Below are 23,876 nucleotides of genomic sequence, written 5' to 3'. Positions count from 1 at the left end.
AGGGGGCATTGTAGCTGGCGATGGGACTGGACAATGATTACAGTTGTGCCTTGGATTATGAGTATAATTTGTTACGGGACCATGCTTGTAATCCAAATCTACTCTTAAACCAAAGCAGATTTTCACATAAGAAATCATTGAAATGCAGAAAATTTGTTCCCCACCCCAAAAATGATTTTTTTATTCTGAATAACATGTAAAAAACATTTAGAAACAGCCGAATGTCATATTATAAGTTACTGTACAGTATACTATCAGCATGTGGAGTATAATGAATAGTAAGTGCATAAAACAGGAAAAACAGCAGCAGTTTGTAGATATAGGATGGAGCTGCAGATCCCCATAATGCAGTAACATAGTACAACGGGCTAGAAAAGAGAAGCAGGACTGCTGGCATATGTCTGTGTGGTCACATGACAGCAATTGGGAAGGGTGTGTGTTCAGCATCGACCAATCAGGAATGGAGAATCACCGAGCTGTGCAGGAGTACAGTAACAGAGACTTCTCTATGCAGCAGTGTGAGTGCTTGAGTGTAAGTGCAGGCACATTATAGCAGTAATGGAGAGGATGGGAAACACAAGGGTTGACAGAGACTGCAGGGGACATGAAGGAATGAGCAGGCCAGCTGTGGGCACATGCATGCAGCACTCTCTGTCCGGCGAGGGGTTACAGGTATGAAGAGATTACCTCTACAGTCATGTCCTCTCATGCAAGCCCCAGCCTGAAGTGGATCTGCTATGATTTGGAAGGTGAGGGAGACTGGGTCAGAGTACAGTTCTGGGCTTGTGTGCGACTGGCGGTGGGACCAGACAATGATTATTACGGCCAGTGGGGGAAGGGGGTTCATATTGGGTGGACAGCCCAGGGTACATTTAATCCGCCACTTGTGTCCTGGCATTTGGAAAGAAGGGGTTAACACATTGACAGCTTTTATCTTTATTATTCCTGTCAGTGTGAAAGTTTTTTGCCTCCCCCATCCACTATCTACCCATGCTGAGCTTCTCTTGCCCCAGCATGAACTACCTCTTGGAGCATCCCCTCCTCCCTCCTCCTGCACAGTGCTGAGCCCCAGCTGCCCAGACTCCATATCCATATCACAGCCCTAGCAGGAGGAAGGGGTGAGGGAGAGAACTGCTCATGGCAGCTGCATACCTTCTAAGCTTAGTGCTGGTCACAGTGCACCTTCTCTTGGGGCTCCAGAAGAATGGCCTCTGGCATCCTCTTCAACTCCACGTGTGCTGTGAGCTGCGCATGGCAGCGATGAAGCGATCTTGCAGTGGGCGCTTGTGATAATTAACGGCCCTTTAGGGTCCCTGGTGCAGCTTACACCAATGCTATCGGTGGTACAGCAGATCCATGACTACTGCCGATACAATATCTAACACATTACAGCACTGAAGCTGTCAGTTATAAATGGTATTGACTGTTTCAGTGGATGAGTGTTGTGAAATGACGCTTACTTTCAGGACAGAAGTGGACGTTGTTGAATCAGTGGAGCAAAATTACGTTTTCTCCCAGGACATCAGTGGACACTTTAAAGTGGCAGCACCAATAGGGGCTATCTATTTTACCCAGAAGGGCTTAAAACAGACATCTAGAAGTGGCAGCACCAACATTAGCACTTTTATTGACCCAAAGGGGCTTAGCAAGGAGACCTGAAGTTAGAAGCTGCAGCAGACTTTTCATGGGCCGTCCTCTGAATTACCTCTCTCTATCCTTTTACTTCTAGGGGTCTGCCGTAGAGGTTGCAAGGGGGCTGCACCTCAGCGGTTAATTTTGGTACTTGTAGTTACCCTGGGGCTCTCTCTATTACTGCTGTCTGAAGTGTTGGTGGAGATACCCTTGATTGGTCAAGTGCAGCGTAAGGTAGGGTTCACATTACATTTTTTAAATCTGTTTTTTTCATCCATTCTTTGCAAAAAATTAATGATAAAAACTGAGGCATTTATGTGCATGAGCTTTGATCCTTTTACCCATTGACTTCAATTCTAAAAAAAAAAGGAGCAAAACGGATCTGTTTTTTTTTCAGCGGACACAAAAATGAGATTGACTACGTTTTTCTGTACGTTACAAAAAAAGGATCAGTTTTTTTAAAGTAATGGAAGTCAATGGAAAAACAGATGCACACAAATGCATCAGTTTTTTTCATCTGTTTTTCATAGTATTTTTTGCAAAAAAACTAATGAAAAAACAGATTGCAAAAACATAGTGTGAACCCAGACAGAAAACAGACACCATTTTTCATGAAAAAAAATGATCAAATTAGCATTAGTTTTCTGCTGTCAGCGTGCAGGTTTATTATGTGATAATTTTATTGCCAACATTGTTATGGACGTGGCGATACTAAATATGTGTCCTTTTTCCCCCCCCTACATTTATTTTTGTATTGGGACTATGGGGGATTATGTCTGTATGTTACTTTGTTTAGTTTTTTATTTTTTATTTTATTGTCCCACTGTGGAGACTTTACTTTGGTGCAATGCAATGTGTCAGTAATAGGCAAAGCTGAGCAGGCCTAGCCTTAGGCTCAGTTCACACTGAGCAAAAATGGTGCACTCGTGTGTTCGCTTCCTCCCCTCTCCACTCAGAGAATTGACATGAGAATTCTTTGAGCAGAGAACGACGGGAGTGGAGTCAAAAAAGGGACCAGAGTAGGAGACCCGAGATTGCACATAATCCACTACACAGACGAATTATCAAAAGGTAACATGCTGACAAGGAGACTTCCAGACACAGCACACTGTCAGTACTTCAGGTAGGTGGGTAGTCACCTGGGTGGTGACAGATTCCCTGTAAACGTTACTCTATATTAAATTGTTGAACCAACTGATCATGGTCCTAAGACCAGGCGCATTAGCTTTAAAAGCTTTAATCCCAGACAGAAAATGGAAGGAAAGGACTTTATTGGTTGATATGACAATTAGTACAGTGCCACAATTTTTCCAAACAGGGAATGGACTACTATACCACGTGCCTCTGTGGGTTAACCTCACCGCAGATGCCAGAAAGGAAGTTATTTCTTAATAACACATTTAGGAAAGTGCTGCAATTTTTCCAAACAGGCAATGGACATACCTGCCTCAGTGGGCTAAATTCATTCAAGATGGCTAGAAAAAAGGTTGTTGGGAAGAGTGACAAAATAAGCACAGTGCCACACACTAAACACAATGAACTGATGGAAACTGAAAGTGCCTCAGTTGATCAATAGATAAACAGAGTAAAATAACTGACACGTTTCGATCAAACCTGTACAGTTTTTAATCATGGTATCTGAATCAGAGAATATCTGACATATTAGCCTTCTATGAAGTTGCTATAGAGCCGAAATCAATACTTAAGCTGCATGTTCTGATGGGGAACATAAGAATGGCAAGTGGCAAGTGATTATAAAGATTGGTTGAGTGCTGACCAAGCTTTATTTTCTTCACATTTCAATAATATATAAAGGAATTTTAGGGGGAAGTTTGTAGCTTCCGTTTCTAATAGTTAAACAATCTTGTGGCTTGAAGAATCCATATGTATAGTCCACATGGTACTGTGCTATTTTTGATGTAGCTTTTGAATGACCCACCACAAGATTGTGTATTGCTTGTGACACTCGGCTATTTCAAAGCTGCTTTTAATAAAGGGGGGGGGGGGGGATTTAGGTTAATTATAAGCCTTATCCAAAAACACATCTGCCTCTGTTATCCATCCCTCTCTGTCTAAATCACCAGCCAGAAAGCCAGCCATGCTGCAATGTACTGACGACAAAAGGTTTGTGTAAATCTAATACACGTAGCAGGGGTGGAACTACCGCCGTAGCAGCCGTAGCGGTTGCTACGGGGCCCCGCCGCATCGGGGGCCCGTGGTGCAGGCCCCCGAAGCTTACATAGCCTGCAGCACCCGGCGGCCGAGCAGGCTTCCCGGGTGCTGCAGCTGTTTGAGATGTCCCGAGCACAGGTGACGGGCTCAGCGTCCGCCAGGGTAAGTACTTCCGGGGCAGGGAGCATCTCTAACAAGCGGTCCTTGCCGTGCCGGAAGTACAGGCTTGGGGCGGACTCTGAGCGCACTGGTACCTGTGTTGCCCGGGATAGGACGGGACGTGCGAGATTGCCGTCCCGGCAGCACAGTTACCAGTGAGCTCAGCGTCCACCCCCAGCCTGTACTTCCGGCACAGCACAGGAGCGCTTGTTAAAGATGCTCCCTGCCCCGGAAGTACTTGCCCTGGTGGACACTGAGCCACGCTGATCCCGTCACCTGTGCCCGGGAGAAGACAGCCGACGGTGGAGTTAGGTTAGTTGTGTTTTTTTTTTTCGTTTTTTTTAATCTGCTTTCCAAAGGAGGATATTCAGGGGGTCATCTATGGGGGATATTCAGGGGGTCATCTATGTGGGATATTCAGGGGGTCATCTATGGGGGATATACAGGGGGATTTATTGGGGATAATACAGTGGGGGCATCTATGGGGGATATCTATTGGGGATAATACAGGGGGGCATCTATTGGGGATAATACAGGGAGGCATCTATTGGGGATAATACAGGGGGGCATCTATGGGGGATATACAGGGGGCATCTATGGGGGATATACAGGGGGGGCATCTATGGGGGATATACAAGGGGGGCATCTATTGGGGATAATACAGGGGGCATCTATGGGGATATACAGGGGCCATCAATGGGGATATACAGGGGCCATCTATGGGGGATAATACAGGGGGGGAGCATCTATAGGGGATAATACAGGGGGGCATCTATGGGGGATAATACAGGGGGAGCATCTATGGGAGATATATGGGGGGGTTATCTATGGGGGATATACAGGGGGCCATCTATGGGGATAATACAGAGGGGCCATCTATGGGGGATATACAGGGGGGCCATCTATGGGGGATATACAAGGGAGGAATCTATGGGAGATATACGGGGGGCATCTATTGGGGATATACAGGGGGCCATCTATGGGGGGTATACAGGGGGCCATCTATGGGGGATAATACAGGGGGAACATCGATGGGGGATATACAGGGGGGCCATGGACCAAGGGGGATGGACAACACACGGGGTAATTTATAAGGGGCCAACACAGGTGGCATTAGTAAGGGGGAATACACATAGGGGCATATACTATAAGGGGGTCACGTAGTGTCAGGGCTATCCACTAAACGAGGGTGTAAAGGGGCCAATACAGATGTGCAGTTTGTAGAGAGATGAGGATGGGGCCAGAGTGAGGAGACTAATATGTCTGTCTTGCAGATTCTGTGGATTTGTGGCTCGGAGAAGTTCATGTAATGACCCAGGACAGATGGAGAAGAAAATGAAAAGGAAACAACTCCAATCAGAGAAGACGCCCCCTGTGAGTCACTTAATATAACTGTACTATAATTTATATGGTGTACAAAACCTGTGTAGAGCTGAGTGGGCTGATGGCATAGTGGTCGATTGAGGGGGGGGGGGGGGGGGGGGGGGCTAATCAAAAGTTTGCTATGGGGCCCAGCCATTTCTAGTTACGCCCCTGACACGTAGGTTACATCAAACAGTTCTCAGCAATAATCAAAGCAATCTGAAAAGGTAAGAGTATTAAACCTTTTAATAATATTTACTTAAGATACAGCTAGTATAGTGGTCCCATTCACCAAAGATAAAAGAAGAATTAGAGACATTGGACCCTATTGTGCAAAGCAATAAACCTGTCTTGCAGCATAGACCTCCGTGTCCTAACCTTCACCAGTTCCTTGGGACAAGACAAAACAAAACAACTACATTCTATTCTGGAACATCTAGTAGGATTATATTAAAAAGCATAATTTAGTTTAGCAAGAGAATTATGAAGCAGGATACATATTTGAGTATAATATAATGTAGAATAATAATATGTACTGTATATAACACAATACAGTAAATTAGCAATTATTGTACAAGTGTACCCTGTAGATTGGAGCTCACTCCTAAGTAGAATGGTGTCAGAAGCTTTGTATAGGCACTAGGCCTGTTTACAAAGGGAGGCATAAATGATAGCCTACTACCAGCCACCCAACAGAAAAAGGAGAGGAAAAAAAAAGCCACCAAGTGTTAAATCACACAACTGGCAATGTCCCATGGGGGCTGGGAAACCTCTATATCTCCATGTCATTGCATGTGGCCAAAACTACGCCCCCATGCAATCACCAATATCAGTGTGATGTTGCTAAGAATCCTTACAACATTGCGTGGTTGTTGATGAAGAAATGGGTGCGTGCTTTCGGCCACATGCGTTTTTTTGCATGTAAAAAAAGTGACCCAGGACTGTGTATTTATGTCGCAGCTGAATCATGTGTTTTATGTGTGCTTAAAATATAAACAGACTTGCACATTGAATCAGTGATTAGCCTGTTATGTATTTTCTGAAGCCATTCCCACCAATAAAGGGCCCTTTTACATGGGCCGATTATTGGCCAGGAGTGTCGCTAATGATGTTCTTGCAGCCAATAATTGGCCCGTGTAAAAGGCGCTGTGATCAGCCAAAGACCAAGCAAACGCTGATTGCATCTCTTGACCATGCTCAAAAAATCTTTATCATCAATGACAGTTTGTATTTTTTTGTCGTAGGTGTGGATGAGGCACTTTATTTTCTCAGATGGTAATGCTGCTTATTTTTCTTTGCAAAAAGCCTCCAGTTCCTGTAAATTCCTGAGATTGCTTGAGATGTCCCCAGAGTGGCTCAATGATATTGAGGTAAGGAGATTGAGATGGCCACTCTAGAACCTTCACTTTGTTCTGATATCCAAGGAATTGATAATGCCAGTCAGCAGTGTTCAAACTGTGATTAACAAATGAAAAATCTGGGGCACTGTACAAACCAAACCACAGTCAGGTAGACCCAGTAGTGGATTATAATAGGGGCGTTCCGGGCGGCAGCCCGGGGCCCTGAGCTCCTGTGGGGCCCATGACCACCCAAAAAGACTTATACTTTTAGTGGTATATTATCTCCTGGATACACTTCTGCCATGATTTTCAAAAAATCACAGTTTTTTATGGCAATTTTGCACAAATCAGGACATCATGACATTATCTGTCCTGTACTATGAACGCCAGGCTAGTGCTGCCATAGTTACAGTGGGTTGGGGGGGGGGGGCAGGCTTGGTGAACAGCCCAGGGCCTATGGTAAAGTTAATCCGCCCCTGGGTAGACCAACAAAAATCTCAGCCACAACTGGCAGGAAAATTGTCCAGGATGCAAAGAAAAACCCACAAATAACATCAGCTGAAATACAGGACTCTGAAAAATAGTGGTGTGGCTGTTTCAAGAAGCACAATAAGGAGGCACTTGAAGAAAAATGTGCTGCATGGTCGAGTCACCAGAAGAAAGCTATTACTGCGCAAATGACATAAATGCCTACAATACGCCAAACAGCGCAGAGACAAGCCAAAAAACAACAGGGACAAGGTCAATTGGAGTGATGAGACCAAAATTTAACTTTTCACCATAACCATAAATGTTACATTTGGAGAGGTGTCAACAAGGCCTATGATGAAAGGAACACCATTCCTACTGGAAAGCACGGGAGTAGATCACCGATGTTTTGGGGATGTGTGATCTACAAAAGCACCCAAAACTTGGTCAAAGTTAAAGGAAAGATGAATGCAGCACATTATCAGCAAATACTGGAGCAAATTTGCACTTATCACCTGGAAGCTGCGCATGGGACGTACTTGGAAATTACAACATTACAACAATCCAAAACACAAGGCCAAGTAGACCTGTCATTGGATACAACAGAAGTGAAGGTTTTGGAGGGGCCATCTGAGTCTCCTGACCTCAATATCATTGAGCTACTCTGGGGAAATCTTAAGCATGCAGTTCATGCAAGACAGCTCAGGAATTTACAGGAACTGGAGACTTTTTGCCAAGAAGAATGGGCAGCTTTACCATCTGAGAACATAAAGAGCCTCATCCACAACTACCACAAAAGATTTCAAGCTGTCATTGATGTTAGAGGGGGCAATACACGATGTTAAGAACTGGGGTATGTAAACATTTAATCAGGGTCATTTGGATGTTTTTGGTTGTCATTGTCATTTATAAAAAGGGAAAACTCAGTTTGACAATAAATAACTTTACCCAACCATTAACTATGAGTGGGAAAAAAGTTTTTGTGTTATCATTCATATCTTCTGGAAAAAAAAAAACAAGAAAGCAAAAATTCTGGCGGTATATGTAAATTTTTGAGTGCAACTGTATACCAATGCTGTAAGTTTCCAGGGCTGCATGAGCGATACAAGGATCGATCATGCAGTGCATCCGCTAGATTTCTCGTGTCCTATAAAAGCTCAGCAAACGAGTTGCTGTTCTCGCTGATCACGCTTGTTTGCAGCCCTGATGGGATGAGAAATCTGCTCATCTAAAAGGACCCTAAGGGCCCTATTACACCAACAGATTATCTGACAGATTTTTTTGAGCCAAAGACAGGAATGGAATATGAACAAGAAAAATAAAATAAAGGAAATACTGAGATGTCTTTTCATATCCATTACTGGCTTTGGCTTGAAAAAATCTGTGAGATAATCTGTTGGTGTAATAGGGCCCTTAGTATTGGTTGGTAAAAGCCTTGGACCGGGCAAATTTTTACAGTATTCCCATCAGTTATTTATTATGCAAATCTGTTTACATTTTGACTCACATATAAAAATGTGAGTCAACTGTGAAAACATAGTCTCAGACCATATCAGGCCATTATTTCAAGCCAAAAACAAACCTGCTGATTTTTATGCAAAAACAGCTGAAAATGGATAGTTTGAGAATATTTTTTTAACGGGTGGAAATATTGGGCACAAAAAGGCTGATGTTTACATCATGTGTGCCCAAATGGCCAATGTTCCATCTGCAACAATGAAGCACATTATTTCAACCAAATCAACATATTGTAACCCCTGGAGTAGTGGATCAACTGGACTATCACTAGCAATGGCATAAGCCACACCAGGGAGCAGAGTCTAAGGGGCCACCAGTCATCACAATGAATAATAAAAATGCAAGCGCTGTGGCCCTTTAAACACGAGGAGGAAAAAACAAAAACGCAAAAACGAAAAGTGGCCCGGGAGGGAGGGGGTAAAACGGATAGCAAAAAACATCTTGTTTTGTATCCAACAAAAAAGTGTATGTTTCAATCTGTATTTCTTTATAACAGAAGACAATATGAAACAGATCCTGCTGTAGGGCATGCAGTAGCATCCTTTCTTGACATCCTGTTTAACATATACATTTTTAACACCTTTAGGCTAAGCCCACACTGCATCAGAGCCAACTAACTGGGTTTTTGAGGGCACACAGGCATATAGACTGGATGTAAAAGGACCATAGGGGGCCATTGGTTCTTGTGTAGTGGGGCACACCTAAGGGTATTCTCTTAGAATGCCCTACACTTATGAAGCTCTCAAGGTATGCTGGGAGTCGTAATTCCAGAGAGTACAATCCTTTATTAAGTGATGATTGCGTAGAGGTTTTTGCTGGCTGTAGTCTGTCACAACCAGCCCTGAAGATCCATCAATAAACCTATGTACAGCACCAGCTACTCCTGTTTACCCAAAAATAAGACAGTGTCTTATATTAATTTTTGCTACCAAAGATGTGATATGTCTTATTTTCAGGGGATGTCTTATTTTTCCATGAAAAAGAATTCACACTTATTGTTGAACAAGGAAAAAAACAACAACATTTATTATATACTGTATAGTAGTTGTCATCACAAGCCAGCATAAACAGACAACTCACCCTTTCTGGCCACCCCACCTCCTGCCCCTCAACGACCCCACCCCCCTCTCCTTAATGGCCTGTTGGCAAAGGGTGTCGGCAAGGGAATCTCTTTTAGGGGATGCCTTATTTTAGGCTATCCTGTAAATCCTCCACTATGCCATATTTTCGGAGGATGTCTTATTTTCGGGGAAACAGGTATTATCAGGGATTTTTCCTTTCAGATGTACTTCAGATATTCCCAGCATATCCTAAGAACTGTGTGCTGTCAATAAATGCTGGGAGTTGTAGTGGTTGCAGCTGTTGTAGATGGAGGATCCTAGGTGCCTTGTACACTGGAGCCTTTGCGGGAGATCAGAATGCATAGTTCTGTGGGGGAAGTGACCCCAGAACAGCACTAATTGGAGATATAACATTAACACACACACACACACACACACACACACACACACACACACACTACACACACACACACATATATAAATATATATATTGTTACTATATTATCACCATACAATCACACTGTTACAGACCAAATCCAAAAATACAAGACCAATATTATTAATATACCAATAAAGGGGCAAATATTACTACTACACCATGACCACCACATAGTGACTAATACTACCAGATAATGACTCATGCCACCACATAGTAGGGATGTCACAATACCAGAATTTTGAGTTTGATACCAATACTAGCATATCTCCTAGCCTCCCAGCATACCTCCTTGTGCACAACAACTCCCAGCATAGCTCCTTGTGCACAGGAGGGGTTAAATGCCTCTGTCAGTTGTGGCAGCGGCATGTACAAAGTAAAATCGCTGGCACAAGTGATGGCTAAGTGCTGGCTATTTTAATCTGGCGCCGTAAGGAGCAGACAGTGGGCAGAGGAGGTGACACTAGGGGGTGGCACATAGAGAACATGGCTGGCACTCATCTAGCCGCCCACCGTGTTCTCTGTGCTCTACTTTATGTTAGACTGCACTATTAGGTTGGGAATCAGTGGATCCTGGACCCCATCATACTGGTGATATACATGCTCTCTGCCCCTGCTTGTTCTTGCACTCTGACATCTTTATGTTTGTAGGTTGCATGAGATTATACACTCACCGGCCACCTTATTAGGTACACCTGTCCAACTGCACGTTACCACTTAATTTCTAATCAGCCAATCACATGGCGGCAACTCAGTGCATTTAGGCATGTAGACATGGTCAAGACAATCTCCTGCAGTTCAAACCGAGCATCAGTATGGGGAAGAAAGGTGATTTGAGTGCCTTTGAACGTGGCATGGTTGTTGGTGCCAGAAGGGCTGGTCTGAGTATTTCAGAAACTGCTGATCTACTGGGATTTTCACGCACAACCATCTCTAGGGTTTACAGAGAATGGTCCGAAAAAGAAAAAACATCCAGTGAGCGGCAGTTCTGTGGGCGGAAATGCCTTGTTGATGCCAGAGGTCAGAGGAGAATGGGCAGACTTGTTTGAGCTGATAGAAAGGCAACAGTGACTCAAATAGCCAACCGTTACAACCAAGGTAGGCAGAAGAGCATCTCTGAACGCACAGTACGTCCAACTTTGAGGCAGATGGGCTACAGCAGCAGAAGACCACACCGGGTGCCACTCCTTTCAGCTAAGAACAGGAAACTGAGGCTACAATTTGCACAAGCTCATCGAAATTGGACAGTAGAAGATTGGAAAAACGTTGCCTGGTCTGATGAGTCTCGATTTCTGCTGCGACATTCGGATAGTAGGGTCAGAATTTGGCGTCAACAACATGAAAGCATGGATCCATCCTGCCTTGTATCAACGATTTAGGCTGGTGGTGGTGGTGTCATGATGTGGGGAATATTTTCTTGGCACTCTTTGGGCCCCTTGGTACCAATTGAGCATCGCTGTAACGCCACAGCCTACCTGAGTATTGTTGCTGACCATGTCCATCCCTTTATGACCACAATGTACCCAACATCTGATGGCTACTTTCAGCAGGATAATGCGCCATGTCATAAAGCTAGAATCATCTCAGACTGGTTTCTTGAACATGACAATGAGTTCACTGTACTCAAATGGCCTCCACAGTCAGCAGATCTCAATCCAATAGAGCATCTTTGGGATGTGGTGGAACGGGAGATTCACATCATGGATGTGCAGCCGACAAATCTGCGGCAACTGTGTGATGCCATCATGTCAATATGGACCAAAATCTCTGAGGAATGCTTCCAGGACCTTGTTGAATTTATGCCACGAAGAATTGAGGCAGTTCTGAAGGCAAAAGGGGGTCCAACCCATTACTAGCATGGTGTACCTAATAAAGTGGCCGGTGAGTGTATATGTTTATATTGGGCAGCACTACATTTCTGTACTGTGTACACATTTATTGGTGTAGTACAAAAGCATTCTCATTCTATATTGGGTCCTGTTCTATACGAGCGTCGGTTGTTCTGAGGGGCCGATTGTTACATCATGGCCTCCTGGTGTTTATCTTTTTTGTTATTTTTTTTTTTGTATTTATCTTTGTTTTTATCTTTTGTGGTGTTTTTTTTACATGTTGTGTACTATAGGGGCCACTATTACATTTATTTGCGGAGTGCTAGTGTCTATATAACATGTCTTTCTCTTTTGATGTGACATATATACACTCTACATCCCCACATCTAAAGTATATATATACACACACAGATTCAGTCACACAAATATACATATAGGAGGAGATTTATGAAAGGGTGTAACTATACACCTGGTGTAAACTGCTCACAGCAACCAATCACAGCTCCTTATATTTTACCAGAGCTGAAAGCTGAGCTGTGATTGGTTGCTGGGGGCAGTTTACACCAGGTGTATTATTACACCCTTTCATAAATCTCCCCCATTGTATTTACACCCTGCACAGTCACATGTCAGACCTGCCTCTACATTTATCCATCATACCTGTCTGTATTCCTGAAGCTCCTCCTCCTGAGACCACAGGACAGCAGAGAAGGGAGCTGACCTCTGACCTCTGCCTGATGATTGTTCAATGGCAGCCATACATCTGACCTCCTGGGCGCTGATAAGAACTTCTTTCACTTCTGTAAGAGCAGGCTGGTGAGGAGGTGAGCAGCCAGAGCTGGTGACATAACTGCAGCGTCCTGCTCCTCCTGCACATTCTGACACCAGCATCTATGATAGGGAGGGGAGGACCAGCATGCTGGGGCCCACTGAGGGCCAAAGGAGAGCCATCCAAGGAGTTTGCCTGTAGCAGGGGGCCTGGAACCTGCTGTCATCTGGCTGGGAAAGATCACCCAGAGCCCGGTCATGTGACAGCTAGTAAACACTGCTAATGCTGGCTCTGCAGGGGCCCATCAACAGGAAGGAGGGGGGAGGGGCCCACTGAGGAACCCCCGTCTCCCTGTGGCCAAGTCCAACGCTGCTCCCTAGTGCCCATTGCAGACAGCACAGGAGCCATTGTATTGTCCTCCTCACACAATTCTGGAAGTCACAGTCACCACATTTTTACAAAGGTACTACGCCCATTATTGATCCAGGGTATGCTGGAGAAGATAGCGCTCCACTGACAGAAATACTGAGCAAAAATACTGTGATGGAACATAGCTTTAGCCTATGTTCACACACAGTATTTTTGCTCAGCATTTTGGTCATTTTTTTTCAACCAAAACCAGGAGTGAATTGAAAACACAGAAAGGCTATGTTCACACACTGTTGAAATTTAGTGGATCATTGTCATTTGATGGCAAATATTTGTTGTTATTTTAAAAGTATGGCCGTTATTTGCCATTAAATGGTGGCCATCCACTCAATTTCAACAGTGTGTGAACATAGCCTTTCTGTGTTTTCAATCTGTAATGGCCCAGAACGGTATTTATTGTTAGGGGTCTGGAGATGTTTTGTAGCTATTGGCAACCTTAGACTGTATTAGTCTGTATTAGGGCCTATGTATTTGCTGCTCTTCCTTAGCTCTCTTGTAATGGTATTGTTTTCTGCTATGTATTTATTCAATATGTTGTTGTGTATTAATTGCTTATAATACAAGCTTGTTCAGTGCTCCTCCCCTGCAACCTATTACACCCTAGTGATTGGCCAGGGGAAAGCTAGCTCCGTCCACCTTTTACCCAGAAGGGCTGTGCGGTCTCCTCAGTTGTCAGTTGGTAGTCTGGCATTGCCAGAGTCACATACAACCTCCCTGCATCACCTCAGTAATCCTGTCAAACTCCATCTTCAACCCCCTAACCTGTTTCCAGTTAGCCATAAGGACTTATACGTGTCTTCTAAGTCTCAGCAGGACATCCTCTGTATTTATTAGTGCCTGCTGTCGGATTGGTGATAGAGAGTAGAGGGTCTCCCATTCATTGTCCGTATCTTCCTGGCTCCCAAGTCAGTGTGTCCATGCGTCTTCCTACTACATGATAGTGAGCGTCGACAGCGTCAAGTCTCTTCAGTAACTTCAAGTACCTATTCACACGTACCTTATAAAGGCGGAAAGCTATAAAGTCTCTGGAACAGGTCTGTCTCTTTGAAAATCCTATTTATGCACCAAGTCTAAGCTATAGTAACCAAGGTAACCCTCCTCCTGAAGCAAAGGACTCTGATCAAGCCAACAGTTTACCGTCATCAGATGCCCCTGTATTGGATTGTACATAGTTATCCTTCAAGTAAAGTCTTGATATACTTTCACCGCTATTGTGTGAAGACTTTTATTAAAAATTATATGTCCCTGTGTGTATGGGCCTCAGCACCCTCGGACCCCACCGTGACAGGAAGGTTTCAGAAGGTGAGCCCTAAGGTTGCACTACACCACCCAGCAACACAATACCCTCAGCATATTACAATTATACCACCAAAGGGACATTATAATTTTTCTTGGCATCACACATAGGACATTATAAATCTACTCCTGGATTTGGCTGCAAAATACTGACCAAAATACTAAGAAAAAATGCTGTGTGTGAACATTGCCTAAAAAACTATGACAAAATAAAAAATAAAAAAAACTGATGAAGTACAGATCAGATACATGTGCATTTTTATCCCTTTGCATACACTTTAATGGATGTATTCAATCTGCAAAATTGGTGAAAGTAGTGTATGCCGCTTTTTTTTTTTTTTTAAACATGCAGTTATTTCATATGGACATGTAAATAGGTCTATTGATTAAGATGAGCTCTGAATAAAGGGCCACAAAAACACTACAAATGGGAAAGAGGCCATAATGTGTAGGGGAAAAAAATTGCATTATAGGTTGTAACATTTCTTTCAGTATTAAGGGTATGTTCACACTGAGTAAAACAAGCAGAATTCCGCAGCGGAACTCTCCGCTGTGGAATCCTGCCTGCTTCAGTGTGACACTGCTTCTCTATAGTAGAGCGCGGGCTCCTCCGCTTGGAGAAGTGACATGTCACTTCTTTGAGCAAAGAGCGGCGGCAGTGGAGGAGCTCACGCTCTCCCATAGAAAGGCTAGGGGACACTGAGACAGGCGGGATTCTGCGGCGGAAAGTTCCACCGTGGGATTCCGCCTGTTTTACTCAGTGTGAACATACCCTAACAAAACAATTTTTTTTAGGAGACACAGAATCTCAGGTTACTTTACAATTATCAAAAACATTTCTTAAACTGCTTTTCAGTCAGGAAAACTTTTTCAACAAATGTGAACTCACTTTTAAACTCACTTTTCAACATAATTTTAGCATCATTTCATGTCATCTTAGCTAAGTTTTAATTAACTACATGACTACCTGAGAGTAGAGGAAATTTTGACAAAGTATATAATAAACATCAGCGGTTCATCTATCATTCATGATGTAGCCTGAAGGCATCAAGCAGACAGGATCAAGAAAACCCTCCCACCTTGGAACAAGTAGGACACGCCTCACACATTAGAGTACAAAAAGCCTGCACAGGAGTACACCGCACATCATTTGCTTTTTGGTTTCCTGTGGCTAACAAGAAGTGGATCTGTGCTGTACAAGGGGCAGTCAGCTCAGCAGAACAATGGCGTTTAGGACTGCCACAAATGAGATCTGTAAGACTTGCTCTTTATATAACTTTCACTAATGTTTTCTTGTAGAATTGCTTCTGCTTTAGACAAGTGTAAATGTACCAGGATGGTAAATTATTGTGTATTCATCTGATTTGTTATAATTGTACTTGTTTTTATAGTCTCTAACTTTAGCAAATTGTATTCTATGCTCCCTTAACCCTTTGTTTTTTCCTCCTTGTGTTTAAAAGGCCATAGCACTTGCATTTTTCCACCTAGAAACCCACATGAGCCCTTATTTTTTGCATCACTAATTGTACTTTGCAATGACAGGCTAAATTTTTGCATGCCATTGTTAACAAATATGTCACTTAAAATCGCTCTATTCCCATGCTTATAGCACTTTTATCCTTTGGTCTATGGGGCTGTATGAGGTGTCATTTTTTGCGCCATGATGTTTACTTTCCATTGGTACCTTGATTGCGCATATGCAAATTTTTGATCGCTTTTTATTACGTTATTACAATTTTTCTGGATTTGATGCGACCAAAAGTGCGCAAATTTGCACTTTGGGATTTCTTTTGCATTTACGTCCTTTAACGTGCGAGATCAGGAATGTGATTAATAGTTTGGGCGATTATGGACGCTGCGATAGCAAACTTGTTTGTTTATTTATTTTTATTTATAACCTGGGAAAAGGGGGGGTTATTCTGACTTTTATTAGGGGAGGGGGCTTTTTACTTATAACATCACTTTATTTTTACTTTTACACATATACTAGAAGCCCCCCTGGGGGACTTCTAGTAAATACACTTTGATCTCTCATTGAGATCTTTGCTGTATAGTTATACAGCAAAGATCAATGAGATTGGCACTCGTTTGCTTTCAAACGAGTGCCGAGTCGGGGACGGCGCCATCTTGTAGCGGTCCCCGGCCGGCATCAGACAAGGAGATTTCTCCTCCGGGACAACGTCCCGGAGGAGCGATCTCCCCACTATACCACCATGGATCATCTGCAGCCGGTAATCGGAGGCAGCTGGGATCGTGGGGAGGCTGCCCTGGACGTACGTACATACGTAACACAAGAAATGTTTTTTTTAAATGTGCTGTGTAACTTGTTGTCATTTACATAGTGTATTTACACCATAGATGATGATGGTCATCATCATCATCTGGGGAGACTTAAGTATAAGACTAATGCTGCGTTTACACGAAACGATAATTGGCCCGATCGTACAATTAACAATGTCGGAGTAACGATTTTTTTTTTCATAACGATCAGCGTTTAGACGGTACGATATATCGCACGGAAAAATAATTTTGCGATCGCGCGCCCGCAGTCCGGCCCCCCGCTCGCAGCGCCATTCCGATCGCCACTCCAATCGCCACCCCCCCCCCCCGCCGCTCCGATCGCCCCCGCTGCGACCATACTTCACCTGCTCCGCGTAGCAGGTCTTCCGACATCCCCGGCTCCGCTCTTCAGTGCACTGATTGGCTGAAGAGGGGATCCGGGAATTTCAAACGGCTCCTCTTCAGCCAATTGGTGCTGAAGAGGAGCACTGATTGGCTGGCTGAAGAGGAGCTGTTTGGCTGGAGAGGGGAGCTGGGAATTTCAATCGGCGCACTGAAGAGCGGAGCTGGGGATGTCAGAAGACCTGCTACGCGGAGCAGGTAACGTATGCTCGCGACGGGGACGATCGGAGCGGCGGCGGGGGTTGCGATCAAGCCGGCGCAGGGGGCTGCGGATGAGCGGGGGGGGGGGGGCGGGGGGCGTGCCGGGTGGCCGGACGGCCGGACTATCGCGCCACGACTGTTTACACGGAACGATCGGCAATTTTTTTACGAATGACGATTTGATATGTTGAAAGATCAAAACGAACGATTTCTCGTTCGTCGTTTGATCGTTTGCTGCGTTTACACGTACGATTATCATTCGAATTCAATCGTTATCGCGCAAACTCGCATGATAATAGTTACGTGTAAAGACCTGGATACCACTTAAATAGATCATTGCAGTGAAGGAAATACCTGGTGTTTTTACTCTTGCCTGATAAGCTTCCAAGGGCAGTATTACGTGGCCCGCTTTAACGTAGTAAGCAAGTGAAGATCTGCTAGATCGACGCTCGGTTACAGGGACAGTGCTGTGGTTTGTTATATCAGAGACAGGTGTAAAAGCTTCAGAGATGGCTCCGGTCAGCAGGGAACAGGCAGGAGGACACTGGGGAGTGTGGACAGGCAAGTATACAGCTTTAGGCTATGTTCTCACAACGAATTGATAAGCTTAGACAATGGCAGTTGTCAGACCGCCAGAATTAATGTTCATGATCATTAATTCCAGATGTTTGACAACAATGGCTGTTGTCTGAGCTTGTTAGTACATTGCGGGAACATTGTCTTTCAGTATGTAAAACAAGACTAAGATCAGCTGACTGTCTTTATTACATGGGGCGATATCTGCCTAATTGGGCAGATGATCGCCCCAGCATGCTTAAATGGTTATCTGACGTATAGAAAATAACAGAGCATACGCTTGTCTCTCCACACTCCCCTGGTGTTCTTCTGCAGTGTTTCTTGTGTTCCCTGCTGGTCGCAGCCACTGCTCAGCCAATCACTGACTGTGACTAGACAGGTATGTTGCCAGTGACTGGCTAAGCGGCTGTCATTTCTGTGGCTAATTCGTCTCAGATGTGGTGGCTCCAAACAGCAGGGGACACTGGAGACACCGCAAAAGAACATGGGGGAGCATGGAGATAAGCATAGGCTCTTTGCTATTTTCAATATATTTGTTGCAAAATTTTTTAAAATGCAGGATAATTCCATGTTGTGGAGGGTGGGTTCCCAGCAGATGGAACCACACGATCAGACATGTATGTAGAAAGTTTTTATGATATGAAAACACCTTTAAGGCTAATGGTCCTTTTTAAATGCCACAATTTATTTGCCGCGGGGGTCACAAACGAACGCAGATCAGCGAGATCGGTGCTTCTTTGCAAGGCCTTTACACAGCACTTGTATCGTTTGTGCAGCCTATCAAACTGACAGCACACAAAAAAAATTGTTCTTATCACTTTATGTATAACTTCAATAAAATATTGTAAAAAAAAAAAACTGACAGCACAGATATGTATATATCTGTGCTGTCAGCTTAAAGAGACAGCCAGTAGGTTTATGTTGTCCTATCTAAGGGTAGCATAAAATAGTGACTGAGACGCTAAACAGAATGAATTATCACTTACTGTAGTTCTGTGTAGCTGATTCAGAGAGATCCTCCTGAATAACACAGACAACTAGATTTGCATTTCCAGGGAAATACATAGTGCTTGAAAAGAGCGCTTCTTTACCAGTGACTTCCTTTTAAGAGAAACTTTAATCCTTGGTGCCGTCCCTTTAAGAGCGACATGGGTCCCTTTAGGAGCGACCTGGGTCACTTTAAGAGCGACGTGGGTCCCTTCGCTCTTGAAGGGACCCAGGTCGCTCTTGAAGGGACCCAGGTCGCTCTTGAAGGGACCCAGGTCGCTCTTGAAGGGACCCAGGTCGCTCTTGAAGGGACCCAGGTCGCTCTTGAAGGGACCCAGGTCGCTCTTGAAGGGACCCAGGTCGCTCTTGAAGGGACCCGGGTAGCTCTAGCGACATGGGTCTCTTTAAGAGCGACATGGGTCCCATACCTTTTTGGCGTGTCCTGTCCGTTTAAGAGCAACTTGGGTCCCGCCCCTTTAAGAGCAACTTGGGTCCCGCCCCTTTAAGAGCAACTTGGGTCCCGCCCCTTTAAGAGCGACTTGGATCCCGCCCCTTTAAGAGCGACTTGGGTCCCGTCCCTTTAAGAGAGACTTGCGTCCCTTTAAGAGCGATCTGAGTACTTATAATGGTAAAGATCATTGCTCGGTTACCATGACAATCTTACTCATGTCGGGGAGACAAAATCGTTAAGGACCTTCCATATATTACATCTTCTATTGGCCAATAGTGGACATGTGACTGTGGATGGTGTGATACATTGCATGACGAGACCTTAGAGTTCCTATTGGCTGCTATATTTCAGCTATATGTGCTGTGATTGGCTGTCAGCGGTTAGAGTGTGGCCATTATTTGCAATGGGCCATTATTTTCTATGGGAAATTTGGGGTCGTTTAACGTAAATTTCTTAAACGACAAATCCGATCGAAACGAAAAATAGCACACCACACACCGCCGAGGGTTTCGAAACGCAGTTTGAACGGAGTGTGTGCACAAAGCGGTTCGGGCTGTATTACGCGCAGAAAAATGGCTGGAAGAAGAAGAATATGGATTACAATATAGTGCTTTTCAAGCACTATAATAAGTAGTCCTCTCCATTATGTGCATGAGCCCAGTAGTCCTCATTATTCATGAGTAGAAAACTCCGCCCACCAGCTGCAGTCATCTATCTATGCTGTGTATAGGCAGTCACCTGTCAATCAGTAGCTGGATGATGGGGGGGATGGGGGGGGGGGGGGTGGCAAGAATCCTATTTTCCTGTATATTAGGAGAATGGCTGAACAGAGGGATGTAAGTTATACACCAATCTGATCAGTATTTCACTAGTTCATGCTGCCCTCATTTAAGGAAGCATAAACCTAGTGACAGATTCTCTTTAAAGATCACAAGCAGCAGTATATACTTCTGCCCTGCGTGTGGTTCAGCACCCAGGTCTTCTGGCTGTATCTTCAGGGACCGCCTCCTCTGGCTGTCAATAATTCTGGAAGTGTTACAGCCAGAGGATGGGAGATTTAGATCCTGGATCGAAAGCAGAGCAGATGTAAATGCGTATCTGTGCTTTCAGTTTTCTTTTCTCATGCTGGCTGTACACAACTTTATTTACATAGGACAAAGAGTGGCAAGCAATGATAAATTTTAGAGCCCTCTCTAAAGACCTTGTGTAAAAGTTGAGCAGTTTACAGTATGCTACTTCAGCTTATGCTCTTTGTCCTACTGTAGATTGTCCTGACTTGGAAAGAAAGATCCCAGGCAAAGGCAAGGTTGACCCAGGTGACAGTTACCCCACCTTTGCGTTTAGCAGTGCATCTTGTGCTTAGTCTCTCAGAGAAGAAATCTGTAGCTGTATCTCAGTCTCACTCCAACTCAACTATTGACTAGACCAGACCAAAAAGACTTCCCACCAGGAACTAACTAGCCTTAAATAGGGGTTATGGGCCTAACCTCAATTGGTGGGGACAGCATAGAAGAAAAGAGGAAGTGTAGTTGTAGTGATTGGTAAAACAGTGAACAGCAGAACACAGTAGTTAACCCTTTATCCTTCAGCTGTGCTTTGACAAATAAACAGGGGAGAGTGAGACACCAAGTGGTGGTGATGCAAAAAGGCACCCATCATCCCAGAGTGTGACACCTGATAGTTACCTTTAACCAGGTGGCATAAGACTTAGGAGCACACCTTTACTGGGACACTACAATTGTTTAAGGCAATGCTCTAAGTGTACCTCAAGGCTCATTTTGTCGTTCAGAAGAACTGCTAATTTTTCAAGCAAAGGTAGTCTCAAATCTTCAGGTATCCTTCCAAAGATGACTGTTTCGGGGTGCTGTCTCTAATCAGTGATGAGTTAGATTCTGGTTAGGTGGGAGCAATGCCTAGTAGACCACCACAGTAAAACAATCACTGATCTTAGGGAGACCAGCTAAAGATGAAAATGTAGGCTGCTAGTAAAAGTTCTCAGCACAGTTTCACTCTTACCTAGGTGTATTGCCCCCTATGAAATGTGCATAAAGAGTCTGGAAACACAGGACTAGCCAGATATCCCTCTAGGGGAGGCCCTAGCCATGCAGTGGCTCTTGTCCCGGAGGAACGATCCACACACCTTTACCGGCTGGGTGTCTGCGCCGTAATGGCGCTGATCCCGACTTGGCACTCAATTGCTTCCGGCTGCAGCAGCCGGAAGCAATCCAGTGCCTATCTCATTGATCTATGCTGCATAGATCTCAATGAGAGATCAGTGTACTTATACTAGAAGTCCCCCAAGGTGGCTTCTAGTATAAGGGTAAAAGAAAGGTGTTATTAATAAAAAGCCCCCTCCCCTAATAAGTTTGAATCACCGCCCTTTTCCCATGTTATAAATAAACATGTTTGGTATCGCCGTGTGCGTACCGCCCTTTTCCCATGTTATAAATAAACATGTTTGGTATCGCCGTGTGCGTAATCGCCCAAACTATTAATTTATTACATTCTTGATCTTGCACGGTAAACAGCGTAAGCGTAAAAAAAATCCCAAGTGCAAAATTGCGCATTTTTGCATCAAATCCAGAAAAAATTAAATAAAAAGCGATCAAAAAGTCCCATATGCGCAATCAAGGTACCAATAGAAGGTGCATATAATGGCGCAAAAAATGACACCTCACACAGCCCCATAGACAAAAGGATAAAAGCGCTATAAGCATGGGAATGGAGCGATTTTTAAGAAACAACATATTTTGTTAACAATGGTTTGAATTTTTTACAGGCCATCAGATAATATAAAAGTTATACATGTTTCATATTGTTGTAATCGTAACGACTTGACGGACACATATAACAAGTCAGTTTAACCCCAGGGCGAACGACTTAAAAACAAATACCCCCCCAAATAAACAAAATGTGTTTTTTTTTTTTTTTTCAATTTCACCTAACATTTTTTTTTTTTTTCTGGTTTTGTAGTGTACTTTATGAAAAAATTCAGCCTGTCATTGCGAAGTACAATTAGTGCTGCAAAAAAGAAGGGCTCATGTGGGTTTCTAGGTGAAAAATGCAAGTGCTATGGCATTTTAAGCACAAGGAGGGAAAAACGAAAACGCAAAAAACGAAATTGGCCCGGTCCTTAAGGGGTTAAAAAAAAATTGCACCTTTAAAATATTTGCCAGTGAAATAGTGGTTCATAAATAGAACTTCAACCAAAAATGGGTAAAAAAATCAAATTATTCACATAAAAATAGGTGCCAAGCCCTTGATAAATTCTCCCCATGACTTTTTCCAAGGAAGCCCAAAAGATCACTTTTTGGGAGCATCAACAGGTCTTAAGCCTGGAAAATGAAGATGTAATTGCTTTCTTACATGCTGTAAAGAGGGGGGAAAAAAGAGTAGCAACAGGATTAGCATCCTAGGAAGTGTGCAAAAGTGACACAAAATCCTCTATGAACGGCTTGTTTACAAAAACTGGTGTATCACAAAAAAACTGGCACATTGCTTGATGGATATCAATAAAAAGCATTGTCATACCTTTGTGGCAAAGATGGTGTCAATACGGTGGGGCCTTGCAATCTTGCTTGGCCATCAGATAAAATTTCACTCTTGCCTGAGCACCAGAAACTCTCAGACCTATTGGTAAGGGGACCTATATTATATTTATTCGCTTGTTTTACCTGTGGTGCGCCACTTTGGGCACTTAATTGGTTTAGTGTGAATTTTCAACATATGTTTATGACTGGAAAACATGGTTACTTGTTGCTGCAGTAGCTGGTTACCAGGTAGTTTTGCTGCTGTACTGGTGACAAGCAGCTGATGGGATAAAAGTCTTGTAAATGTCTTAAATTTTCTTCCTACAGGTAATGTCCATCAGATGTGTCAAGGTGACGAATATAGTCAAGGCAAGCCACTGAGAGAGAAGCTCATTAATGATCTCAAAACTAAAATAAAAGAGGAGACCAAAAGCCTTGAGCATAAGTTTTCTGACCTTTCTAATGTATTTGCTTCAGGTAAGGTGCTAAGATTGGTTTTGTCAAGAGATGAGCGCAACTCAAGCTTTCTAAAGTGTAATCATTCAGTATCTACATAGTGTAATTGTGAGTCAGTGTGTGTGTGTGTGTGGGGGGGGGGGGGGGTGCCTTCTACTTTTGAACTATATATTTCCCTCTTTCTTTTGCACACACTCACCCCCACCACTCACAGGAAAGTTCTCTAGGCCCCTGTAGGAGGAGTTACTTGGTGGGGGAAGTACAGTTCAGTCTTATCTTGATTCTCATGGGAGACATACAGACAGAGCAAGTGTCCCTTCTGCAGCCAAGCCAGGGCCTGGCTTATGCCAGGACCCTTGTTCGGGGCCAAAGTGAGTGTAGTCTAAGACACCAAGTGTGCATATGCAGCTAGAGACAACTGGTTCTTTCAGTACTTGTACTACATCTACTATGCAGTGCTAAACGCTCAAAGGGAGAAGAGTCCAGAAATAACCTAACCCACACCCTGACCCAGTCTTAAAA

At 43.9% G+C, this 23,876-nt stretch overlaps 1 protein-coding gene across 3 annotated transcripts in view; it reads left to right on the top strand.

Annotated features, from left to right (window-relative positions):
• The first annotated feature begins 13,178 nt into the window (after positions 1-13,178).
• Positions 13,179-23,876, top strand: part of LOC138784614 (glutamate decarboxylase 1-like) — a 47,967-nt gene continuing 37,269 nt past the window's right edge. For 2 of the 3 annotated variants that reach the window (XR_011361887.1, XM_069960237.1), the window contains exons 1-2: positions 15,642-15,725; positions 23,226-23,375. Coding sequence is in view for 2 of the 3 variants with exons in the window: in XM_069960237.1 (XP_069816338.1) it covers positions 15,695-15,725; positions 23,226-23,375 (181 nt within the window). In the remaining variant the exon portion in view is untranslated. Of the gene's footprint in view, positions 13,210-15,641; positions 15,726-23,225; positions 23,376-23,876 lie in introns of those variants that run through there. The other variant, XM_069960238.1, reaches the window with a different exon arrangement.

This window comes from Dendropsophus ebraccatus, chromosome 2 (genome assembly GCF_027789765.1).
Source record: "Dendropsophus ebraccatus isolate aDenEbr1 chromosome 2, aDenEbr1.pat, whole genome shotgun sequence".
Lineage (NCBI taxonomy): Eukaryota > Metazoa > Chordata > Amphibia > Anura > Hylidae > Dendropsophus > Dendropsophus ebraccatus.
This window is presented reverse-complemented; position numbering and strand designations above follow the sequence as displayed.